Below are 20,599 nucleotides of genomic sequence, written 5' to 3'. Positions count from 1 at the left end.
CTGGTGGAAAATCCAGATTAAGCTCGAATTAATTCATCACGATGTATACGCAGCCTATTGTGTGTATCTCGTAACTCTATGTACTCGTGTACCTACATATACTCAAGAGCGGCGAATCGGTTTTTTTTTTTTTTTTAAATGGCGTCGACAAGATGATAAATTATCGTAACGAATAAGTAGAAAAATACGCGGAGAATTTTTTCTTCGTCAAGGTAATAATTGATGTGGGTATTTTAAAATACGAGGCAGACGTGGTAACGCGGAGGGATTAATTAAAGCTGTTAATGGCTAGAGACTTAGACAGAGGTATATGTGGAAAAAAAAAATTACGCATTAAAATTTTATTCAAATGTATGTGTTGTTTGATTTAAAAGAACGCGGCTTTGTATAGCACAGTGCCACGGGTACACCACGTTGGAGGAAAATTTTCGGTTGCTGGGATAGGTTGCAAGTGTGGATGTTGAAGAGCGGGTGTTTGTGGGGTGGTGCACACGACGTACTCGTATGCTGCGGCATTCGAAATGTAATACAAGAAATTAGAGTTACCCTTATTGACCCGTGTAAACCTTGACCCTCAGCTTGTCCTAACTTTCGATTTTGTTTTGGGTTATCGATCGAACAATAGCTTGGCATTGGGAATATTTAAGCAATGAGCAATTGGGTAAAGAAAAGTTTAATTTGTGTGGTAATACGTTACTGAGCTATGAGCAGATATGGCTCGTGTGTATGTGGTCAAGCTGCGAAGAAATGATAGACTTGTGCAGTGTGTTGTGAGTATACAGGGTGATTGAAAATTTGAAAATTGGTTTGTGAAAATTTCCCTTTTGTATTATTTGAAAGGTCTGCAAATTTGAATTCATCTATCCCCCTACATAATCAAAGATGGGTTAATTGGTGTAAAACACATTGGTATGTTTTGAGTACTAGTTTCTAGTTCATTTCCACGAGCAATTGTCAACTCTCGTCATGTGTACCAACTACCAAGCCTTTTTTTGTTTCCTTTGGCCTGCTCTACCTCCCTCCCGTGAAGGTATTATGTGAACGTATACAGAATCACCCTGTATATGTGTAAGAAAAGTATTGGCACGCGTCTTTGTATAGGTATAAGTATAGGTATATACTATAAATACAATGCACACTTTATGGCTGCATTAAGCCATATCGAAGAAGGGTCCAACTGACATATTTGTTAATCGAAACGTATCCGAGTGGGCTGGAAATTACAATCTTGTCAATACTGATAAGCCCATAGCACACTGTAATTATTTGAACATCTCAAACGCGATACGTCGGTACTGTACACACCGTACTAATTATTCGCCGATTACATAATAGACCTATGATATTACGCGCGCTCTGCCTTACGAAATTATTTAACATAGGTTCGGGATCTGTCAGACGCGAAAAATGTCTTCATAGGTGAACGGCTCAACGAGTAACTTTTTGTTTTTAATGTTTATTTGAAGCCCGGTTACGTCAGCCGAGAAAATAAGTGTAACGTGTTACGCTTTCTTGCTACATGACCGTTTATTTTACACCTAGTGTTTTTTTTCCTTTCTTGCTCTTTGATGTGTGTACCTATGTGAGATGGACTTATGTAAAACAAGTGTCGAAAGGGTTGATACGATATAGCATGAGGTAAGATTGAGAAGTGATCGATTTTTCCGGAAATTTTAGGAATTGAGGATCCAAAGTTTGGAATGAGGGGCATTAATGTCATAGTCCATTGCAACTGTGATGGTCAGTTCCCAGAACGAGCCAGGTTTAGGTATGTTTATTCAGAGACCCTTCGCGTGAACCTGAAAATGACCGATGAGTAACTGAAATCCAGCTGCGAGGAAATCATTTCACGCTTTTGATTTTCATTTTCGTGGAAAACCATGTTTATTTTTGAAAAAGTCTGTTCGTTTTGAAAAAAAAAGTTTTGAGGAAAGCTGAGTGAAGCCTGAATGAAGTCAAATTTTGAAAATGTCAAAATTTTCAGAACTAAATTCCAAAAGAAATGAAAAAATCAAGTTTTCAAAAATTCACCCAAAATCCAAAAATTAACTTCAGCATCAAACATTTTGATAATTGAAGTTTTAGGATATGATATTTTGATCTAGTTTACAGCTTTTGCTTTTTGGTTGTTTTAAAATTATATGTACTCGAATTCAGAGCTTTGTGTCGAAAAATTTGGCGATCAACTAAAGGATGTTTATATAAGAAGCTTAAAACAGAGGCACACTGAGAATAATTCAAAAGAAGTGGGGCAAGCTTTGAATGAACCTTCGTCCTCAATTCCGTCACTGATTTCAGCCTCACTTACTCCCAAATTTATCATCAATCAAAATTAGTTTCATTTTTTCAAAGATGTAACTATTTTTCAGAGGAAGGAAGAGGGAAACCATTTTTTGAAAATACTGCCATTGTTTTGTATTTTAACTTATAGAAACCCCATTAGACATTGTGTACTTGTAATAACTCTTTTGTTTTGACTTTGCACGCTTGACAATTGATTCAGTAAAATTAGATATGAAGGACTTTATGGTAAAAAAGTCGAGGTTTTTATGGAATACATAAGAGGCAAATGATCACACGCGTACATGATGTATGTAAATACTTGGTCTATTTTTGGAAGGGAGGGAAAATGAAGCAATGCGCCCCTGAACTCGATTTTCTGCATGGTCTGAAAAAAGAACAGTCAAAGACAGATAAAGAATCATCAAAATTCAGAAAAATTTTAATTCACGTTTAAAAAAATTTAATTAATGGTTCAAAAAAAATTGAAAGTCTGTCCATAAAGTCACAAATTGAGTATACTGTTAGCATTAAAAGAATGTTTATAGAGGGAATCAAAATTACTTTTTTTGGTTTCGTTTTGGCTTTCGAAGGCTGTACACATGTGATTAATGAATACAAATTGAAAAAAAAATGTAGGTATACAAAAAAATGTAGATTTTTTTGCTCAGATGTAAATTTTCCAAGTCACGTCTAGTTCCTTTCAATAGAAAAGAATTCTCACTTCTCAAAAATCCCTTTTTTTGTACACCCATTTTCAAAAATTGGAAGGAAATGGGCAGTCTCTTGCCCAATTCTCAATCAGGTTTTTTTTTTGTGAAAAATGAAATTTTGAGCTTTGAAGGGGGGGGGAGGGTTAAAGATAAGATTTGAGATTTATGAAAAAGTCTAAATCATTCCAATAATTGGAAAAAATTAAGTTATAGTTTCTTGTAATTTTTATCTCTATAAAAAAGTTCTACATATACACAGTCTCAAAATAAAAGTGCCTTCGATTTTTACCAAATCCATTGTCCACTGAGGAAGTTGAAGTTTGATTGAGAGGTGTTCAAAGACAAATTGAGGGACGGGGTCTCGAGGTTTTTCGTCGTTTTTTTTTTTAATTTTCTCTTTTGGTACTTGGAGTGGTCAAGTTTTAAATTACGAGTTTTTGTATCTCTGTGTGCTGAAATTACTCGTAGCTCGATTCGATACCCATTTTTGGTCCCTAACCGAATATTAAATACAACAGTGATCTCATCCCAAGCATTCTTTGAAACAACCTGTAACATTGTATTTTACTGAATGCTTTGAAAATTATCAGAAACGTGGAAAAGTTTATAATTTTTTTGCTGGAAATTTTCAAAATCTATTTTTAAAAATGTTTCTAAATGATGTTGAAAATGAAGCAAAATTTAACACGACGCCTGTCATTGGTATTTTCTCAACATATCAAAAAATGAAAATTTGAGGAATTATTTAGGAGTTATTCATTTTGCAGATGAGTGGTTTGAATTGTGGTCAACTACTTAGTTGTTCCCATTATTCATTAATTTTTTTTCTAAACCTAAATGATAATATGTTCGTTTAATTTATACCAAGTGGCGAATCGTGTTTTTTTTTTGTCATCTCACCAAGTTTGTAAATAGCAATTTTTTTTAATCATTTAAAGATAAAACTTGGTGAGAAAAATAAGCGTTATTATCGAAGTACGATACAAGTAGAATATTAATGCGTTAGATCATATCAAGTTGACATATCTAAATGTTTTCAACGCAGTCAACACCTATGTACAATTCAAAAAAAAAAAAAAAAGAAGCTTATTTAGATTTACGAAAGCCTAATGAGAGACCAAAAAAAAGCTGATCCTGATCTCCGACATAATTTGTAATTTGATAAGAGACGTCACGATATTTTGATATTGCTTCGTACTCGCCTAAGTGTATTAATATGCTGATAATTTGACCATAATGTGATGATACGAGTAGGTACTTTATGTATTTATGAACATTTTGAGGAGGAGGGCGGGGATTCAATTAAAACATTATAAAGACATCTCGTATTAAGATTACCAAACAGAAGATTGTATTAAATATAGTCATCTGTTGGCAATATACGAGTAGGATCAAGTTATGGACGAAGTGCTGTTGATGTGGTGATATTTGCTTGTGTATGGTTAATTATAATTGCTAATCAGATATTGTCGAAATAGTACATATTTTCGAGAAATGTGTCCATGTCCACGCGATGTGTAACCATCTCCACTGGTTGCATACTGTAAAGGCGAAATAGTTAACGAGAGACGACTGTTGAAAAAAAAACTGTAGAGAGATCAGATGAGATGCATACAGTTGTCATGGCAACGTTTCGAGATTTTTTTCTATGTGAATGTATGCTCGTGTCGGTATACGAAAGAGACTCAATTAAATGGCAACTCGCTGTAGCTTCTATTGGAGAATCTATTCGACCAATCGCATCCGTCCTGGGACGAGATTCAAGTTTGTATTCGGTGTACGATAATTGAGCTCGAAGTCGAATAATGTTTTACTCGAATGCACACCGATAGATTCTTTGTATTGATTTCTCCATTTTGTACTTAGCTATAGGTAGGTATGTACTTACAGATGTTGTAATGCCCTGCCAAGTTGAGTAGGAACATAAATTCTTATATGCGAACTTGTCCCTTATCTCTTACGTAATTTGTATGCATATTAATTTAGATAATTGGTCAAATCATCATCTGGGGGCTTATAGGTTGTAATCTTTCTGGAGAAATTTGTCCTTAGGGAGCTAAAATTTATATACACACGGTGATGATAGATTTATTAAAATGATTAATTGCTCGAAAAATTAGGTTAATCGTTTACATGATGTTTTTTTTTCTTATCTATGTTGTACAGATCCAAGGCAGTGGACGGAGACGCAAGTTACTCATTGGCTGCATTGGGCTATACGGGAATTTTCTTTAGAAGGTGTTCCTATGAATCAATTTTATATGAGAGGTAAAGACATGTGCGCCATGGGTAAAGAAGCATTCCTTGCCAGAGCTCCTCCGTTTATGGGTGATATTTTATGGGAACATTTAGAAATTTTACAAAAAGGTAAGTACCAATTTTTATTCAAAGTATACCTAATTCTTACAATGTCACGCCAACTTCCGTGCAGATTTCGAAATCGTCGAGTAGAACGTACAAATGGTAATGATGAGCCACATTCTTCCATCAGGATAACCGTAACTGATCAATACTGTGCTGCTGTGTATAATTTGATTATAAGGTTTTAGGTCGCCAAATGTACACGTATAATATGTATAGTGCTAGGTGTAGTAAAAAACACTAAAAAAATTTAAGATAGGTACCCTAGAGTCCAGGTACTGAGCAGGGACGCCCATTCTACGTGTTTATCTGTAATATCCACCACGCCGGACGATATCCTGTTGTTGTGCGTTTATCCGTGGCCGAGGCGGACCGGATATACGCGATGTTACACATACGGAATCCAATATGGTGGAAACGGTGAATCAAATATTAAAAAAATCCTAAAAACCTCCTCCCTATGTGGAATAATTCTATACTCATTGGAATAGGATTTATAGCACACCTTTGTACAGTGTCTATCTAGATATACAATGATTCAACACTGCATCGCGCTACAATGATTTTCTCTCCGTCTCCCCCTTCTTTACCTATTCGCTGATCTCGAGAATACCGTAATAAACCGTTGAGCTGGTCATGTGAAAATGTGAATGTCCAAGGGTGGATAAGTCATAGAAAGATGGCTACGGATTCGTGGAAGTCATTATATTTTTTAGGGCCATTGTTTCGGATGTTTTTTTTTTTTACTCTGGTGCACGTCTGCGATGACGAACAAATTGGATATGGATTGTTCGTCGTTTATGTCGAGTTCCAGATGAAAGGGTTAAATGATTAGAATTATACTTGCGTAGAAACTTTGAGGAGTTTATTGTGCTCAAGGTGTCGACCAAAATAATGATTTTTCTTTTGGTCAAAGATTTCCAACATATTTGTTGCTATATTATTTTTTTACTGAAGACGAAAAAAGGAAAACAATTTGGTGCTGTTTATTTGTGAAAATCAGCAATGCGTCATAGCTGATGATTGAGTTGTTTTGACGATTTTAACAAAGGTCCTGAAACAAAAAAAAAACAAAAAATGGGTTAGTCAATTTTCAATATATTTAAAAATACACCTTATACTTGTAAACATTGAGTGAGTACCTAATTAAGTGAAAAATTGAAAAAATTATTGAGTATAGTTACGCAATTTAAAATTTAAAAAAAATCAGTGACCTGTGACAATAAATGGAGGGTGAAAGACTATTTATAATTTGACTATATACTGATGAAATTTTTGAATTTTTTAGTATTAGATAAAAATATAGGATGTCCATCTCGCTTCGCTTCGTGTATGTAAAAAATCTGAGGCGTTTTCCGATGTCAAAAATTTCAAAAATTTTATGAACGTGATTCAGTGGTTGGTCAGAAAAAATTCAGTCTCCTTTCAGATCCCAATAGGTGACCCATATTGTGGTAAATTATTGAAGGGACATCGTGGCTGTGAAGTGAGAATTTCCCATTGAGGCCGGGGAAATTTCGAATTTCCCTATTGGAAATTGTATTTTCTCAATTTCTTCAACTCGATACCTCCAAGACCTGAATTTTTGAAAATAGTTCAAAATTGCATCAATACCAGTTGATGAAAGAATTGAATGCCCATTTCATCCGTTCCACTCACCCCTTTGGAGCCCAAACTATTTTCAAAAAAAAAAAAAAAAAAAAAAAAAAACGATGTACCGAAAAATGTGCTTTGGCTGTTGCATTGCAAATCGGAGGGAATTTTTCAATCTGCCCATTCTTGTCCTCTCTGCCTTCTACTTTGAAGCACACACTCAACACGACTGGTAAAAATAATATTTTCAGGATGTCAAATTTTTAAAAAAAAAGTCATAAAACCTCAAAAAGTATAATAAATACCAATGCCAATAGGCAAGCTAAAAATTAAATTCCTGAAAATCTTCTACCTTGGCAATATTTTAGCTACCATTGCAAATTTTTAGCCTGATTTCGCCATGAATGAGAAAAATTATAGTTTTAAAGACCAAATTTTTTCAAAAAAAAAAGCGCCACAAAATCTCCATAAATACTTAATGACAACTGAAACTCTGAAAAATCTTCTATTTCGGTCATATCAGAAAAGTGAGAATTGGAGTTCACACTTTTTGATGTTTCAAACATTTTTTGAAAAATCCCCCCCCCCCTCTCTTCTAGTCTGTTTCTCCCTCTAATATCAAAATGACACTTCGAAATTATTATGACCTTAATGGGCAGCTGAAATATATAATTACAAAAAAAAAGTTTTCCAGAGTAGTTTATGCAGCTTTTTGGTCATAAATTATGAATTTCTGGATGAACCATATTTTGAATTTCGTGGGAGCCGATCTATTGCTGTCTCAGCAAGGGAAAAAAAGGATTGATGGCTGAGTTACAGAGAAGTTCCCTGAGTGCCTACAAGTTTAGTATACCTATTCATTTTGACTCCTATTTATCGTATACTCGTATGTAGTGTTCGAATGAATAAAGTTACATTTGCTAAACCATTGAAAAATCATTGAATTGACTGATCACTTTTACTGATTAGATTGGTGGTTACATAATTAACGTTCAACTATACTTACTCGTAATTTACTCATTTAACGAGTAATTAATAATGATGAAGTCATTAATTTTATAATTTTTCAAACGGCTTGGCAGTAAGATTTCTCAAATTTTCAAATTAAGTACTGACTTTCGTCTCTCTCGCCTGTAAGTGAAGTCAAAGATCCGCTGATTCAAATTCAGAGAGAACCGTAAACGAAATTATTTTTAAAATTTAAAATGATGTGTTTTTTAAACGTTCGAATTATCTAAACTTTTATCTAAAATGTCCATTTTATGAAACTGATTATTCACTTAGTTATCACTTTATTTTGTATTAATAATGCGATGATGACTTTTTATCTAAAAATATGTATGTACTTTTCGGGGTTAATAAAATTACGTGTTTTTTTTCCAAAAAAACTCATTTTAAATAAAATGTCGCTTGCTGAGTAAAAAAGAAACAAAAATAAAATGAACTGATTGATATTTAAATTTTTTAAAAATTGGTTGCTTTCAAATTTTGAACTTTTTTTGAGAGGGGGGATTTTTCCTTATGTTGGTTGAATGATTTTGATTAAATTATTCGAGCATGGATACCCAAGTAATTGGAGTGGAAGGGGAAGCGAGTGTGGAAACGAGCCGAAGGAAAATTACTGCCGTCGAAGGAACCAAAAAAGTGAACATGATCAAATTATTCGAGCGCGAGTACCCAAGTAATCGGAGTGGAAGGGGAAACGAGGGTGGAAACAAACCGAAGGAAAATTACTGCCGTCGAAGGAACCAAAAAAGTGAACATTTTAAGTTGCGAATCTCGAGACAGAAGACTTACCTAATTCGAAATACACTTCCTGAACTGACATTAACGATATGAAAACTTGAAGACCCTTACCCCTTCCTATTTCATCGCTTTTCACTTAGCGTTTTTCAAAAAATTTATTTGAAATCAGATTTTTGTTTTGTGTCGACAATTAGCATTTTACTTGAGTGTCTATTTTGAACTGAAGCTCATCCTTCATCATTGTTGGCTCCTTTCTCGTACCTCTCAAAAAATTCCTAGTAGATATAAACAACCTCATCACCATAATAGTCTAGCCAGGCGAAAAAAATAAATGAAATTACTCGCGATTACCTCTTCTTATATATAGTATATTTACACAAACATGCTCGCGTTATATAATCTAGACAGAGGCAGAGGCTTATACTTACTGGTTAAATGGCTACTTTATGAGCGGAAAATAAAACATCTCGTCGTAGAGCGTCATATACACGAATCGGACAAAGATACATAGACGGTGAAAATTAAACCCCCCGATTCTTCGCCCTGTCCCATGTAATACGCCAATATAATCAACAAATAGAGGTGTTCGATGTGAGATAGAGTGAGAGAAAAAAAGAAAAACTGGTTATCGCGATAGGATATAAACGTTAAATTACGCTGGCAGAGAGCGCAAGCTCAGTCGATCGGAACGACCGGGCGGTGGTTTCGTTATAGGACAAAACGATTAAGACGAAAAGAGAGCGAGCAGATAGAGTGAGATAGAGATTATGAGCCACTGTTGTTGTTGTTGTTGTTGATGATGGAAAATAAAATGAAAAAAAAGAGTATAGGTGCGTTTATGAGCGAAGCTAGAGAACAATGGAATTAGTATGGAAGCGTAAAAGCCATTTTATACCAATATAAAGTATACACCATCGAGTCGAGGAGGAATTATACATTCAAATGAGGAGTACTATACGATACACAATTACAAAAGGGAGAAACAGATTTTATCAAGGGGCACGCCGCCGTCGTAGTCGTACTGGCCCGAAATCCTATAATGGAAGTACGAGTTTTGAAGAGGATTTGCTGCTATTCGTTTGCTTTAGCTGTGCTTTGCTGCCCGGTACCCGTACCCTATGCTCCGAACTTGTTACGGACCAGTTAGTTTTTTTACATGTTGCTTTGGACGCTATTATTCGTTTGTATATTGCGTCGTTTTTTTTTTTTTTTAAATTTATAATGTATTTTATATACCTGGATACACGGACAGAGGATAACATTCTTTAGCATTGTTAGTACTCGGTAATTAGCGAGTTTATTGCCTCATAATGGGTTGAATTTTGATACTAGCATTGGGGCTGAGTAAATTCAATACACCCAGCTCTTGTATGAATATTCACGCTAGCATGTTCATAGATTTGTTTTGTAAATTTACTCGTCTGTTGTGCTCCATCAAAAGTTCTTAACGAGACAGGTTTCCCAAGTAGCTGCATTTTTTAAAAAAATTTGATCAGGAAAATTCAAAGACCGATAAATTTTATTTTTCAATTTTTGGCGAATTTTTGAAAATTTCCATCTGCCTTATTCACGAGCGTTCCAGTGACCCGTTTGGTAGATTCGGATCTAATTTTTCAAAATAATGTTCTTGCAAGCTCAAATCCATATTTTCCCCTATAATGATTTTTTTCGAAGAGGAGGGGGGGTGAAAACGTTTTATTTCCCAAATGCTTTTACTTGAAAAGTTGGAATTTATTTTTCATATTTCATTTTCAGTCTCCTATAATAGTTGATTGGTCTTTTTTTTCAAGCCATTTTAGAACATCTCAAAAATTTGTGGATTTTATCATTTTCAAAAAAAAAAATCCAAAAAGTGAAAATTGAAAAATCAAAAAAATTGCTGAAGGATCCAGAACGATTCAAAACCTCTTTTTTCTGATTTGGGTGATTGAAAATAGGATGCAAAACAAATTTCAACTTTCTATCTTTATTTGGTCAAATTTTGATTTTTTTTTTCATGAAAAGTTGAAAGATAGAAGTGGAAGTGAGTGATTGTGGTGCGAGGACAGAAAAAATTGACTGAGTAACATTTATTCAGGATTCAAAATTGTTTCAAACAAAACGCCAAAAACCAGTTTTGAAAAAAATTGCCTCTCAGCTGCCCATTTTATTTCACTCTTGCTGGCAACATTTCGTCATAATAGCACATGTTTGACAATTATAACTTCATTAGCGTTGATGATCAAATGTTGAATAATCACCACTTTACAAATCACGATTTCCCTCCCGCAGTATTTGAAAAAAAAATTCTTACAAATGAGAAATCTAGAACTAGTTTGAATTGGGGTCAAAGGGCATACCTTTTCTTCAACCCAAACGTTGGTGATTTTTTTTTTTGGTTATCGAAATAATTGGCTGTTTTCATTTTATTAGCGTTGATATATGCGTCAACGATACAAAAACGAGGACATCGTCGCACGTTATAAATGTAGAGAGACTCTAAAAAAAGGGGGGACTCTTCTTTTCTAATCAAGGCCGAAAGCGGTCGTTTCAAATTAATGTATATTTAATTAAGCTTGAATTCATACAAAGATTGCAATAACTAGATATGTCTGGTTAAACGTAACGTAATTCTCTTTTGACATCAATAACAATGCATAACGAGATCCATATAATCCAGCTCACAAAATTACCTTAATTATTTTCGTAATACCCACAACAACTAGCATTCGTACTTAGAATTTTTTTCGACCAATTTTTGATACACGTTGGCTGCAGAAAACCTCATACCCCCTGAAAATTTTTTCACCACCGGTGTACAAATATGTACAACATCAGGTTCACACACACGCACACGATGACATGACCTGATGAGCTACAGGTAATTACTGATGACATATATACTCGTAGGTACTTGTTCCTCCTTCTGTTAGGTACTAGATGTAATTTTAAATTGACAAGGTGAATCTAGAACTGTTAATTGAGCTTTGTAGCTAAATCAAGAAGGTAAAATAGTTTATATAAGATTACTCGCGTCGTTTCTAGATTCCGTACCTGTGTATATCTTGTGTCCAACTTCTTCATTGTTGGTGTTGTTATATAAGGTAGGCTAGTTTAACGGGACAAGGTGAACAATATGTTCATCACTAAGGTGTACCGGTAAAGGTCTCCGGCTCAAAATCAAACCGCGTAGTAAACGAAAAATTTTAACAGACTCGCCCAATTTCAAGGTATTAGCTGTATTTTGTACTCGTACTTTAAATGACAACTGTACAGAAATAAAAAACGGTGTGAATTTAAAATAACGGATGTAAGATAATAGCTAAATTGCTTACAAGAGGTAGGTAGGTATTCTATATGCGAGAATATTATTCCTTAAATATGGAAACAGCAGGTTGAGTTTCTTTCTTTTTTCAAGTTAAGAATGAAATTTATCATCGCATCTTTAAATTTAACGTAATATGATGTAAGTTTAAACTACGCGAGCTTCCATAAAATTAACCAATTTGTATAAATGGTCAAAAAATTACATCGTTAATCGGTTGAAACCAATTATAGTAAAACTTGAAAATGAGACACGATGAGCTTAATTTCTTTTAAATTGATTTGATACCTACATTGTGTGACATACTTGGATTCAAATGTCTCAGTTAACATAGAAATGATTCAGCGTTTGGATTCTTCCCTGTCCTAAAAGAAAATCGTAAAGTCTCTCTTCCCTCATTTTTTTACGTAGATATGAGTGATGATCACCAAAATTTTAAACTGTTTTTGTGGCCTTTTTTGTGTTTACTTTTTTTGAGCAATAAGTGAGAACTGGTCTCGAATTTTGGAATCGATCTGAAGATTCGTCAAATGTCATCACGAATAATTGTTCAGATAAAGGAAATGAGTTTTTCCTTGCAATTGGTGGTTCCGGGGGGGGGGGGGCTAAAACACTTGATTTAATGAAAAATTGATGAAATTTTTTTAATATGGCAATTCAGTAAACGGATTATACATAAATTATTGACCTACTTCAACTTAATGCATACTCTCTAAATTTGAAACAGTCAATTTCACTGCTTAGCAGTCATGACATTTTGCCTTTTTAAAGCAGTAGTTTTTTTTACTGCAAAACAGTGAAAAATTACTGAATTGGTCAGTAAAAAATCATTTTGACTGACCAATTCAGTAATTTTTCACTGTTTTGCAGTAAAAAAAACTACTGCTTTAAAAAGGCAAAATGTCGTGACTGCTAAGCAGTGAAATTTGACTGCTTTAAATTTAGAGAGTAGGTAATTTCTTCCACTTTTTTTTTGGTAATACCAAAGTTGTTAAAAATTGAATTTTCAAACGTCAATATGTCATTATTTTTTCTAAGAGGCTTCATTTTCGAGATATTTGCAGAAAACTGCAAGTTCTGAAACTCTAAATAAAATGCACAAAAATTTGAGGCGCTCTGGAGGATGAGTGGAGGACTTACGACAACAGTGATGAGAACCAAAGTTGTGTAGGATCGAATTTTTGATCGTCTAGATGCCATCTTTTTTTCTCTATTAGGTTCCATGATCGACATATTTTCCAAAAAATTTCAAGTTGTGAAATTCGAAATTGGATATTTGAAAAATCGAGATTTTCTGGAGGCTGAACGTAGAATTTACTACGACAAAAATAACGGGAGCCAAAGTCGTGGAGAATTGAATTCGCAACCGTCCAAGTTTTTTCCTAGGAGGCTCTATTTTCGAAATATTTGTAAAAAATTAGGTACAAATTTTGGAATTAAAATTTAAAAAAATTTAAAAAAGTGACAAAAACCTGGATTTTTTAATTTTTTAAAATTGAAGGCTTAACATTTTGAAATTTAGGAAAAAATAATTTTCAGAACACGAATTTACCCCAACAAGAAGGGCGTTTTGAAAATTTCAAAATCACGCTGTGCAGTGCAAGTCTGAAAGTGGCTTTGGATTTTGAAGACAATGACTTGAGTCGATTAGAATCTTTAAATTACTTCATAAACAATTTTTCCCAAGCATGAGTAGTTTTTTTTTTGAAAATTATCCCTCTTTGAGCCTCCACATCTCCTCACCTTGGAACTCTGTTGTCCGTTCTGAAATTTTTTATAGGTGATCTCGAAATGAAGGTCTCCATGAAATTTAGTCAACATTTTCCAGCAATTTTTTTTGATCCAAACCCAGTAATTTTTTTTTACAGTTTGATGCGAAAGTTGTTGTGTTTCTGTGATTAGATGATTTCAAATCCTCAAATTTGGTTTTTAAATTGATGGGGGCGATGAAGTGGATGACTATAAGCACTACATGAATTTCTCATTAAATTGAATTAATTTTGGAAAAACCAACATCACGTGAAATTATTGCGATCTGTGATTCATGCAGTGATATGGAGAGAGGGTAAACCATTGAGGTAGAAAAGCACTGCAAATTAATTCATCATCGTGTACATTGTTTGACCTTATGATTCAATTTTGTGTTAGAGAGGAAGGAGAACCAATTGAATTTAATTCACTCATTAATGAAGAAAAATCCAGTTTTCGATTTTTCTTCTCCCCTATAATTTGAAATATTTTAGAATTTTGAGTGCATAACTGACTTATGCCCAACTTCACGATTGAGGAAGTTCCTTCTATAATATGTATTCAGAAGGTCTTCCAAGCTTATTGGAATATTCTTAGCGTGTAAAAACTAGCGTTAATTTTTCACCTATCGTAAATAATAGAAAAAAGAATGTTGACGTTGTTATACGCGGAAAGAAAAAAAATTTTCCAACATTGTTAGCGTTCGTACAATCATATCTACACCTTGTATACAGCGTAGATATAGGTTAGGTAACTGCGAAAGACACGAAAATTATTCAAAATAGCCATAAACCTATTCGGCTGAATTTGGTGAATAATGAGCTGACGTAGGTTTTCACCTTGGTGTCCTTATATCTTTGATAGGTACTTAACTCTCTTGTACACTCACGAAAAACCTCGCGAAATGGTTATTTTTCTCGACTCGGGTTTCCAAAAGGGTGAATTTTATTCGTCGCGTTGATCACAGATTCGAAAAATTTTCACGTAAGAGAGCAATTACTTACGTACGTTGATGTGTTGCGTGCTCTCAAAAGAGAGGACGATGAAGGGAAGGGAGTTGTATTGCGAAGCACAGAGTGTGTTTTATTTTTACTTTTTGTGTTTTCAATTAGGTACGTGTTGTATGAACCCAACTATTACGATGGTTTCCCTCCCATAGACGGGCGATACTTAACTAATGCGCTCTTTAAATTAGGTTTTAAATTGAGTTTATTATCGTGGAAAACGTGGAGTTCATTTCTTAATCGTACTGCGCAGATTAATCGTTTAGCATTGATTCAAACAATAGGAATTTTTTATTTCTTTGTATAACACTGTGATATACATACGTATACAGAACTATACGAGTACTTAGGCCCTATATACTATACTGTGCAGACAGGGTGACCGAGCGATGACGATGTCGCTCACAACGTGTACAAGGAGAGCGAAATATTTATGTAAAGAGTTGTGAATATGTACATAAAAAGTGTACGCTTAAGCAGTACTTTACTTACTGCGAATATGTGGTATCTCAGGTATACTCGTACCCATCAGCTTAATATGTACCTCGCTAAATGGTAATGAAATGGTAAACCGCACAGAAACACTATAATTGTATGTAACGTGGTGTAATCGAAACGTGCGAATCATTTTACCTACGCACCCGAACCGCGCACGCCACGCCACAATTTAAACGTAATCTCGCGAAATTTTCAAAGTGCAATTTTCCGAACATTTTTTCTTCTTGAACTACGGTATACTATAAAAACGTCTACTATGTTTTAGCGGAGAAGTAAGCACGATATTTGAGCGTCGTATTAAACTGAATAATGTAGAAAACTACGAGGATGAAATACGTTCATTTTGCGTAAGGCAGGAAAAAGAATTTCCCGGAAGGGGATGTATGTATCCGGGTTTGGCCCAACTATGTGTAAAATTAAAAAAAAATGTGTACTAGAATATTGTCCTTAGTATTTATAAACTTCACCTACCTACCTATATATCTATACATACGTCTTATTAAGAAACTTGCACCGCGGTTGGTTGGCGTTGATTTTTTATACTTCGATGTGTCAGGTGTTTTGATAGGTACCTATTTTATGTACATGGCGGAGGTGTGACGTTGATACGAATTTGTTTGCGTGTTTTTTTTCTACAGATGTCGAAAAAGAAAAATCCGGCTCACTTGAAAGTGTATCTGCTAGTCTATACGATTCCATAAGTGTTCCCGATCTAAGCGAATATTTAGGAGATTACGCTTCCAGCAACGCCGGTACGCCTAATTCGGAAACATCGTCGACCAGCAGCAACACCACAGCCACTGGCAAATCACACACCAGCAATACCAATACCAATACCAGCAAAAATAGTGATAGTAATCAAGTCTCTTCCACCACCAAAAGTAGTCATTCCATTAGCTCGAATGGTGTCGTTATATCCGAAGGTAAGTGCCATTTTGTCTACTTGGTCGTTAAATACAATGTGTTATGTACATTTGCGAAGTAATTTGACAAACAATCCTATTGGTGAATGGTTCCGAAAAGGATTTTATGCGGTTCCTGATCTACTGCGTTAGGTATTATGCCATGAAATGCATCACCTGAGAGGTTTTTTAAAGGAATGGTGAATGAGGGGGGGGGGTGAACATTCTAAACATATGTAATTTGTAATACCAGCTGGGTGAATTGACTCTCTAAAAAAAATGATTGGATCGCTAAGAGATCAGAAATTGATTTTAAGCTCTATTTTGGGTGCACAACTTACCACATACCCGAAGCATGATCACTTAATTATACGTTTCCTGCGTTTAAGTCATAGTTCTGAACTTGGATAAAATTATAAATCATATCATAGATAGCTATTAATTTTCATCGAATAAGAATGCACTGCAAAAAAAACACCAAGAATAATTGATATCATTGAAGCAGCGTTATGAGTAGGTGCAAGCTTAACATGTGTAGCAAGGAATAGGAAATTTACAAACATATTCATACGTAGGTACTATGAAAGGGTTATGTCTCATGCTTACACATGTAACTCGTTAAATGAATAGATTTGCCTATACAATGCTTTCAATCCTACCTCCTCCTGCAGTCTCCTCTATAAATCTGAGCTTTAAATGGCTGCGGTAATTTAGCTTATTATATTAATCAATTTTGTTGTATGCGTTGGTGAATGTCCTAAACATCAAAGCACTGTTTGTCACAATAAAACTCCATTAAATGATGATGGTAAATTCGGCGTATTATTGGGTCATTTGTGCACAATTGCACATAATACGAAGTAAATTCGTCATTTTGTTTGTTCTCTTTGTCAGCCATTTTCTAATATGGTGTGATTTTCGTATCGAGATGATTCGAGATTGATACGTGTGAGAAATTGATTTAATTTTTGAGGAAAATAATCCTTATTATTTGCTGTGAGCTACTTATTTCTGAGAAAGGAATCAATGGTACATATATGCCATTATGGTGAAAAAAAATAGGAAGCACATATACATTTTTTTGTTCGTTAAAATTTAGGATTTTTGTGGATCGTCGTCGTCGTCGTCATTTTAACATATTTTTTTCAAGTTTTTTTGGTGTTTGTTCATATGAATTTCTTTTGAGAATATTCCTCTTTTTTGTTTCTCCATTTGTTTCTTCATTTTGTTCTATGGGACTGAGCTAGGTCCGCTAGAAAACAGCTTATTTGAAGATGAATTTTAAAAAAATCAAATTTGGAATACTTAAATTCAAAACTCAGCCAAATGAAGGCTGATCCCTTCAATATTGATAAAAGAGAACGGGTGTAATGTATTGTTACTCTAAAATAGGTGGTTAGCACGATAGCAGTAGTGAGTTAGCACGATAAACAATTTATTTATTCACAATAAAAAAGAGGATTGCAGGATAGAAAAATGCATTACACAATTCAGTACAAAACGAGCGACGAATTAGGCGATTTCAACGACAAAAATCAAATGAACGATAAATGAGACGATATCCGAAACAAAAAGAGGGCTTTTCAGGCATTTAAGGCAAAAATCAGTGCTTATTGGACGTTTTGGGAAAGAAGCACAAATTTCTTAGCAATTTTAGCAAAACTGAGATTTTTGACGAAAAAACATCTACAATTTTTCGTCACCTCGCCAAAAATTTATATTTTCTGATAATTTTGATAAAACACAGGGATTTTTTGACAATATTAGCAAAAACAGCAATTTTTTAGCAATCTTAGCTAGAACAGGACAGTTTAACAATTTTGGCAAAAATTGGCCCGTTTTGACAATTTTACCAGAAATGAACACTTTTTGAAAATTTTGACAAAAATTGACATTTTTCAGCAATTGTGCCAAAAATGGGCACTTCTCAACTGTTTTGCCAAAAATTGCTGCTTTTTGAAAATCTCCCTCCCCCCCCCCAAAAAAAAAAAGAAGTTGTAACTTTTTGACAAATTTTTCAAAAATTGACATTTTGATTTGGGCAAATTTGTCAAAAAAAAAAAAAAAAAAAAAATAGATCCATATACGAAAATTTTGCAAAAAACGGCACTTTTGTTTGGTAATTTTAGAACAAAAAGAGGACTTTTTAAACGTACAAAAAATATTTTTTGGATGTTTGGGTTGGGGTGGGAGGTGTGCAAAAAATTATGGACTCACAACTTTTGAGACCTGCTCATCTCACAGAAAAATTTTTAGTGCCAACGCCTTCTTTTATCAATAAAAAATATCGTGCTAACAAATTTTTCTATCTTTAAAAATTCTGTGCTTACCACCTATAAATTATCGTTCTTGAACCACTTTTTACCGTTCAAATGACTATCGTGCAAATCACCTTTTTTATCGTTCAATTATATTATATTTCCCAAAGAGAATTGCTTAAGTTAGTATGAGATGAAAAAATTAAATTTCAAATGGAAAAATTTAGATTTATAATAATTTATATAATTTTCACTTTTCTGAGTAGGGTAAATTTCGTTGAAGAATAGCTTATTTTGTTAGGTTAATAGTTTAGGAAAGCTGTAGCTTGCTCCTAACTAGGCATTTATTTATTTTGTTTGTTTGTTTGATCGCAATCAAATTGAATGCTTGTTTAATCCAACTCAAAATGGGTGTTTGATGTTTTGGGATTGACTGGTTGATTTCAAATTGTTTTTGTGGTTGGTAAATCACTTCAGCAGCTGAAAAGTTGATCCTTCTTTCCGTTGTTGATATACTTATTCAAGTATTATTATTTTTTTATGTGAATTTCTTCACTAGTAGGTTTTTTTATCAGTTTTTCTGCTGAGTGATGCTGGGTACAAGATACTTCTTTTAATTTAGGTTATAAAAATTACTCCTATCTTTAGGGATATCCGTTTCAAATGGAGTTTGCGGTTTTTTTTCTATCCATATTAGATAAGCATGCGTAGCTTTACCTTCTTCCATTCATCATTTATGTTTCTTTTTATCAATGCAGTGCAATAACTTGTAATATGAACGAGTCTCTAAGCTAGCGCGAAGATAATGCTATGCCAATTGATCTGCAAATAAAATGTGACTCGTTGCTGGAGAAACGGTTACCTTAAACGATGTTACGCTAAACTTACACTATTAATACACTAAGCACCGAATGCTTATAGTACTTACCTGCACAGTAGGTAAGTTTCAGTACATCGAGTCAAGTCTGTTATTACATGTTTTTTGGTGCTTTGTTTTAATTGAATTCGTAAGTATACTATCTGTCACGGTCGACTTTTTTCAACATTATGTAACAGAGTATGTTGATGTTGATGGCAAGTTGAGTTAACGTACGTATAGTATATCCACCACACAAGAGTAACAGGAGTAGGCAATTCACAGAGGCGACTTTTTTTTCTGCTTCTTTCTATACTTACTGGCGTAAATAATTAAATTGACTATTAAGAAATATTACTCATACAGGGACTGGAGGCGTACAGATAGGTATTATACCTCAAACGCTGGCTGAACATTATACACTTTTATGTGCATAGTAAACCCAGAGCATTGTGATGGAAAGTTGTTGCAAGTTTTTCGAGTATAGTGATGTAACTATGCATTATGGTAGCGGGATCTCTGTTGATCGTTTGGTATTGATTGTTACGGATGATGCGATCGTGTGCGCTGGTTAGGTCGAGAATACGAAAGCTCGTTCGTCGATTTTATTGAGGTCGTCATAGTTTGACGATTCGACCCGAATTGAAATTTTCCTATCAGATCGATGGATCGGTGACATTTTCGTTTTATTGGTGAAAATACCTGTAGCTGAGGTTGGTTCTCCTTCATAGTCGATCGGGTCGAGCTGGGTCGCCTAGCTTTAGAGGTACGTACCGAACACCAGAATGTACAAGAGAGAGAGAATCAATTGTGGAAAATGTTTTTGTCATCCGTGTAATGATAGTTCGCCATTTTCTCGTGTTATTCCGTAAAATTACATCCGCCTAGTCCGTTATGTTCTGTATTAGTATCTTGGTCGTGTCGTTTAATCCCGTCGAAAAAACTAAAGAAAAAAAAACGTTTATAGTCTAATGAACTGTCACAAATAGTTAAAACGTTCGACTCTATCGTAGGTACTATAATATAATGAAATGTGAAAATCGTACTTGTTTGTACCTTATACGAATTACGCGCAGGAAATGTTACCTTGTTTCTTTTCAAGCTATTTTTTTTCCTTCTCGTTTCTAGACTTGGTCGTTTCAATTGCTGCTTGATAGCAGCTTGATGGTTGTAACTGTTCTGGGACTTTATTCCTACTTTTTTTTCGAGGTGCTTGGAGCCTGGGTAGATCTAGGTGTCGAAGATTGATGTTGACAATTGTGCGAGTTTCTCCGGGTTTGTGGTCAAGGTGACGAGTATTTCCACTCGAGGTGTCGATAATTGATTGATTAGGGT

The 20,599-nt window shown here is 34.4% G+C and overlaps 1 protein-coding gene and 1 long non-coding RNA gene across 4 annotated transcripts in view; one reads left to right on the top strand and one right to left on the bottom strand.

Moving 5' to 3' along the window:
* The window catches only part of pnt (pointed), a 127,183-nt gene that overhangs the window by 70,391 nt on the left and 36,193 nt on the right, over positions 1-20,599 (top strand). For all 3 annotated transcript variants that reach the window (XM_065350021.1, XM_065350019.1, XM_065350022.1), the window contains 2 exons: positions 5,160-5,360; positions 15,887-16,171. In XM_065350021.1, the coding sequence (XP_065206093.1) occupies positions 5,160-5,360; positions 15,887-16,171 (486 nt within the window). The remainder of the gene's footprint in view (positions 1-5,159; positions 5,361-15,886; positions 16,172-20,599) is intronic.
* Positions 5,233-15,640, bottom strand: LOC135835662 (uncharacterized). The gene is made up of 2 exons (XR_010556932.1): positions 15,243-15,640; positions 5,233-6,408 (listed from the first exon to the last, which is right to left on the bottom strand). It is a non-coding gene; the product is annotated as an uncharacterized LOC135835662 (long non-coding RNA).

Source organism: Planococcus citri, chromosome 2 (assembly GCF_950023065.1).
Source record: "Planococcus citri chromosome 2, ihPlaCitr1.1, whole genome shotgun sequence".
NCBI classification, from domain to species: Eukaryota; Metazoa; Arthropoda; class Insecta; order Hemiptera; family Pseudococcidae; genus Planococcus; species Planococcus citri.
This window is presented reverse-complemented; position numbering and strand designations above follow the sequence as displayed.